Raw genomic sequence first — 6,564 nt, forward strand, 5'->3', positions numbered from 1 at the left:
TGCATGTATATACAAAATGATTATGGTGATTACTATTATTATTATTATTATTATTTCTGCGTCAAAAGTTTAATCTGAATCGCGATCGAACAAAAATCGGATATACAGAGAACGAAACGAAAATAGATTCACGCATCCGGAATCGGGGGATATTGTTTTGCATCCTGCTGGGCAAAAAATGTATATATTTTTTGAATGACATAATATAATACCAATATACATGTATTATATGGGTGCCTATTTATATGAAAGTATACTACGTTGGGAACCCGATGAGTTAAATGTATTTACAAAATTTCCGGTCTAAATGGCTTAATAGCAAACCTACCTACTATTAAGTTCTACATTAGTTTTTAGATTTAGTTTTAGTCTTTATTTAATCCATACCTATGCGATGGTGATATGTGATATACATTTCAAATTATTTTTTTTTAATTAGAGCCATAACAATAGGTTACAAGTGTTCGTTAACATTTTTTTTTACGAGTGAAAAGTTGATTTACATTCGATGACCATCTCCTAAAAAATTCACGAGTTCAAAACAATTACACTTGAATTATTTTTAATTGTGGGTACACGGTTGCTAGTAACGTGAAAAAATAAACATTAAACAACCTCATACTTTTTTTAATGAGGAAAATTAAATATTTTTCAACACGACCCACAAAAAATATGATTGTTTCAAATAAATTATGATTTATTGAAGAAAACTTTAAATTTTAATCAATTTTAAAATTATTAAATCGAAACTGCATTAAAAAAAAAAATTAAAAAAAACTAAGGAAATAAACTGTATAACTCGAGGAATTTAAATAATATACAAACAATATTTATGAAGACGATTATTTATAGGGACTTAATTCAGAGATGTTTTAAATATTATGTTATGACTTAACAATATGTGTTTTTCAGGAAAACTTTTCTTTTGTCTATACCGCCTTCCTTTTAGTAAATGACAGCTTTTATTCTTATTTAATTAAAATAATAAAATAGTTTCTTACAATGAAAAGAAAGTAAGGGACATTTTTTATTCCTTTAATAATGCTTTTGTTTCAACAACTAAAGTTTATACAAGAAATAATTACAATTTACTCTATTTCAATAATGTTTTTAAATATAAACCCCTTAAACTAGTACAACCATCCTTATAAACCATAATATGAGAATTAGTTCAATATTCATTATTCATTTCCAGGGTACACAAATTAAAACAACAAAAACCATCAAAATATGTGCTTAAAAATATTAAAAAATTAATTATAGAAAGTTACTCCACCGCATCACCACCACAAATATAAGAAAATAGGATCTCCCCTGAAAAGTTTCCAAATTTTTCTTTTTAGTTTTTATATTTTAAAATATTAGTTACTTACTTTTTGTAGCTACTTATTAAATATTTAGGTGCCTGCACTTTTATATATTTCTAAAACTACAAAAATCAATTAGTTTTTGTTAGTAGTTTATTGATACCAAATATGTCGCTTCAAAGTAGAAAATAAAACAAATGAAACCATACTGTATTCAATGTAAAAACGACCTGTCTGGCAACCAATTTTTATCAATGATGCCAGAAATAAATGAGCATAGCACTTAACTAGATTTTAATTCAAACCAAAAAAATAAACAAATACTAAGTCCTTAATCGTGATCATTACATAATGTCACACACATTTTACCAAATGAAAAAAAATATTTAGGAATAATAACAATGAACAACAATAGTAATATATAGCATGGTAGTTACATTTATAATTTAATATTTTTAATAATGGTTTAATTAATGGTTTAAATTTAAACAGCGAAAACGAATTATTTTGATATTTGGTAGATACTTTATGTCACCATCCCAGGTGCGCAAATACAGTAATTGACTGGCTTCAAGTATATTTGGCACTTCTAAATAATTTAAAAAAATTAAATTAATTAAATATATTATATTATTATCATTCTTAAAACTATGATTATACCAATATTTAATATACTAGTACCTACATAAAATGTTCAAAAACTAAAATATTTTGAAAAATATTATTGAGTTCAGCAGTTTTAACATTATTATACTCATAAAACTATTGAACAGGTATAATATCTTAAAAATATAGTTCAAAATAAAATAATTATTAATTATAATAATTATTGGAATACCTAAACAAATTATTGTTTAAGATAAATACCTGATTATTTATATCACTTATAGGATTATATTTATATTGAATGATTAATATGTCAATATTAAAGTTGACAGAACCAACTATTTATTAAGAAGCAAATTCTTAACTTAGGTAATAATTTAATTATCTTCAGGTTAAATTATTATTATTTGATTACTAAATATTTTTAAAAAGAGAAACAAATACAATCTTAAACCATACCTAAGACATCAAAAATATAACTGACTTAATATGAACTTAAAAGTATGTATTCTAAAAATAATTAAATCTTGGCTATTATTTTTAATTATTAAAAATATAATCAATAAATCAATCCAAAATGAATGTCACACATCAAAAATGTTGTATGTAATAAATAGATAAAAATTATAGAGATATTGATAATTTTGAACAATTAGTTTTATGCTATTATACATATTTTCAAATAATTTACTGAACATAATGATTAATGGATATAGTTACCTAAGATATGATATAAAAAAAATTACAGCCCAACCAAATAACAGATATCTATACTTATTTTTTTCAGTTCCATTAATATTTATTATATGGCTGATACGCATTAAAAATATATAAAACAATTTTTACCACCATCATATTTATTTTAAATATTTACAATTAACTTATATATTACTTTTAAGCATAAATACATCATTTATTCCAGAAAAAGATTATGGTATTCTATATACTCACCAATGCCAGCTGTATTATACTCTTCTCTTTCTCGTTCTATTGTATGTCTAATGACATCTTCTCGACTAGCAAATCGTCGATTGCCCTTATCTTTATGTCTTGCTTTAATTATACTGGCTTCATGGTCAAAACGGCTAAGATATCTAAAAAATAAATTATGTTATTCAATATTGAATCAATACTATTTAATAATAAAATATATTAATTTTTGTGAGTATATCAAAATGATATGCATTATTTACTTATTATTATTATATTACTATGTATACTATTTTTTTTCAGTAAGAGATTAAAAAATCATTACAACACAGAAGAAATATAAATTAAAGATTCAAATTTAAATATAAATTTATTTGGAAAGGGAATTATAAACGATGATTACTAGGGTCAATATTATTTTTATAAATGTTTAATTTTTATCAAAAAATCAATTATTCATTTTTTGCCAATAAATATTGAAAATAAGTTTTCAATACATTATTTATATTTGCATCACTACTATTATTATAAATATATATCATACACATAAGTGTGGAGAATATATTAAACAAATTTTTGAATTTAATTTAACTATCAATGAATAATTTTTAAATATTATAAATTTGTAATCAATATTAATTACTATCCTGTAATATTTTTTTATTATTAGTAACAATTTTTTAAATAGAAGTAGAAATAAATAAAATAGGATAGAAACCCAAAAATAATGGAGGAATAGAATATTATCAATTAGAGCAGCTTTTACTTCAATATACCAAATTGAATAAAGCGGTTTATTCTATGGATAAAATATTATTTTATTTATTTTAAACTCTAAAAAATACAACAGTGATTTCCTGTTTATAAGACTAATTCTTTTTTAATTTAAAAAAAACATAAAATTTCTTCAAAATTGCATTAATTTGACCATTTTTGGTAGTTATTTTTTATTTTTAATGAAACTATTGAACAATTCAAAAGATGGCAAGCGTACCAATTGTTATTTATGTACTTTTCATTGTTAACTGTTTATTAACCTAATATAATTATGCCATTTAAAAAAGTATTATATCTTTTAATCTTAAGTTGCATTACAAAGAATAAAATGTAAGCAAAATACAAATACAATATTTATAATAATAAATACATACTTCTCAATTAATGATGAGAGAGTATCCTGAGTATATTGCTCAATTGTGTTATCAATATTATCTCTGAACCAAATTAATTTTTCACATAGTGAGCTTGGTTTTGCTAAGTTAACATACTTCTTCTTGTCCCGAAATGCTATCCTAAAACCACAACATACATTTTAAAATTAAATATATAAACAAAAAAACTGTCCATAAAATACTTATAACCTATGTCCTATTAGTAAAAAAGGTTATCCTTAAAATAATAATAGATAATAGATACAAAACATTTTTTATACATTTTAAACTTAATGTGATACTATCATCATGTTGTCGTATACCTAATGTAATATTTTTAAATATTTTTTTATCGTAAACAAATATTAAAAAACTTTCAAAACATAATTATTATTTATAACTTTATAATCATGATTATTATACAATATAATTCAATAAACTATGAATTTAAAATGTTGTATCTTACTTGTGTTTAGTTTTAATCAATTGCTTTGTTTTTCTACTGTTTGGATGATTGGCATTTAATATAGTGGTTTTTGGTTTACCCTAAAAAATACAATAACTAAAGTTTACTAAATTAAATTTACAATTATAATCAATACTCATAACAAGAATTACAAAATACAGCATTTTAGAGTATATTGTATGGAAAATTCTATGTTAAAATCAATTTACCATGATTATTTGTAGAAATGTAAAATTGTTATACTGTTTCAAACTTAAATAATTATTTTGACATTCACAATTTATCTTAGTTACAATTTACAATAACATAAAAATTTTAAATTTTACAAGTAATACGTAGTAAGTATTTAGCTCTGTTTACTGTTTAGTGTTTAGTTATTTGTCTTGTACATCACACGTGACTTTACTTGTATCTGATAACGACTTACATTGTCATGATAACAGGTATCATCATTTTCAACAACTAAACCAGTATCACAGAATAATAATATAATTAGAATATGAGATGCAACAAGCCTATAACTACACTCATAGGCGCCAGGTTTTGTAAATCTCAGATAATATAATATTCCGTAAACACGGTTTGGGAAACTGAATCTTTACAATGGGGGCCGCGGCCCCCAAGCACCCACGCAGACGGCAACTATGTATACACTAACGAGTAACGGTAAAATATCACGAATTATCAAATATTTAATATTTTCAAAATATATTATGTATTATTTGATTACGATTTTATAATATCTTACCATTCTTACCAATTAATAACTATTAATAATTAAGAAATTTGTGATAAACAATGAAAATAATTTTCCTGTAATTGAGCCTTGTCGCCACAGAATTCACTGTAATATTAAAATACCCACAGCAGATAACAAGTTCTGCCGATGACCCATAGTATATGACATTATGCGTCTAAGTATACACCCTTCAAAAAAAAAAAAACATTCTTCTTATAGGTATACCATACCATATGTCACATCTTAAAATATTACCTACTTGAGTAAGAGCAACTGAAAGAGTTAGAAGTAATTTGAGGTCATCAATTAGAAATCTTAACCACCTGGCCCTTATACAAATATAAAGAAACAATAAATTCCTAATGATTTTCATGATATTAAAATATAGTTTATATCAAAATACATTAAAAAAAAATGTGCTGAAAATTAAATTCGTACAATTCTACAAATTAATCATCCGACAACTTGGGTTGATCATAAATTAATATTTCATAAATAAACGAGGCTCATTTATTTGCAAACGTGGTTGTGCCGTCCCGATATCGATAAAAATACTTAGTTATAGGTATTTATATTATTTTGTTTACTAATTAAAGTTAATACTTTTATACTAGGTACTGAACTTTGAAAAATTCTCAATTATTCATTGACCACAATATTTTATGCTATACTTAGGCAAATATTATTGGTCAAAATTAGTTTAATTGATTAGTAACTCCAAAAATACCCTCATACAACATAATGTAATTAATTTTATTCTTCGAATGACTTAATAATTAATTGTATGTATCGACATTAAATGCAAAAATGGTAAATTTAATTATCCAAATCTTAACGGCACGGCTCTGGATGTTATATAATAAAACGATTCATTCAAACATAAAACGCATAGAAAAATAGAAAAACAAAACTATTTCAAGAATAACATTTTTAAAAAAGGTATGCAATAATTATTTAAAATAATGAATATTTTATGATTTATAGCATTTTCAGATATATTTGACTGTATAATATATTATATAATATTATTGTAATATTACTATTAAATTAATTTAATTCAAAATTCAAATTTAAATTTTTGAACTTTAATCAGAAACATTTTGTCAAACAAATTTTTGGAGGTCAACGCGAAAACCGCCTTCTTGTATGCCCATAGTTTCTCATGGTAACTAAAAATGGTTATTAAACCATATTTTAGACATGTAGATAGAAATAAATTTTGCGGAAACGACTAGGTAACGCGCCATTATTGAACTGAAATATGCATTAATCATTAGTATAAAATTTACAAATGTTCATTCCTACAACAACGTTGTTTAATTTTAAAATAATGAATACACAACACACATGCATATATTATGGTAC

At 23.5% G+C, this 6,564-nt stretch overlaps 1 protein-coding gene across 1 annotated transcript; it reads right to left on the bottom strand.

The window, feature by feature from the left end:
- Positions 1-1,727: 1,727 nt before the first annotated feature.
- On the bottom strand, positions 1,728-4,864 carry LOC132929271 (translation machinery-associated protein 16). Its single transcript, XM_060994511.1, has 5 exons — positions 4,670-4,864; positions 4,461-4,540; positions 3,995-4,135; positions 2,865-3,007; positions 1,728-1,896 (listed from the first exon to the last, which is right to left on the bottom strand). The coding sequence occupies exons 1-5, from the start codon at positions 4,670-4,672 to the stop codon at positions 1,778-1,780; spliced, it is 486 nt and encodes a 161-aa protein (XP_060850494.1). The 5' UTR covers positions 4,673-4,864; the 3' UTR covers positions 1,728-1,777.
- Positions 4,865-6,564: the final 1,700 nt, after the last annotated feature.

Source organism: Rhopalosiphum padi, chromosome 4, assembly GCF_020882245.1.
Source record: "Rhopalosiphum padi isolate XX-2018 chromosome 4, ASM2088224v1, whole genome shotgun sequence".
Lineage (NCBI taxonomy): Eukaryota > Metazoa > Arthropoda > Insecta > Hemiptera > Aphididae > Rhopalosiphum > Rhopalosiphum padi.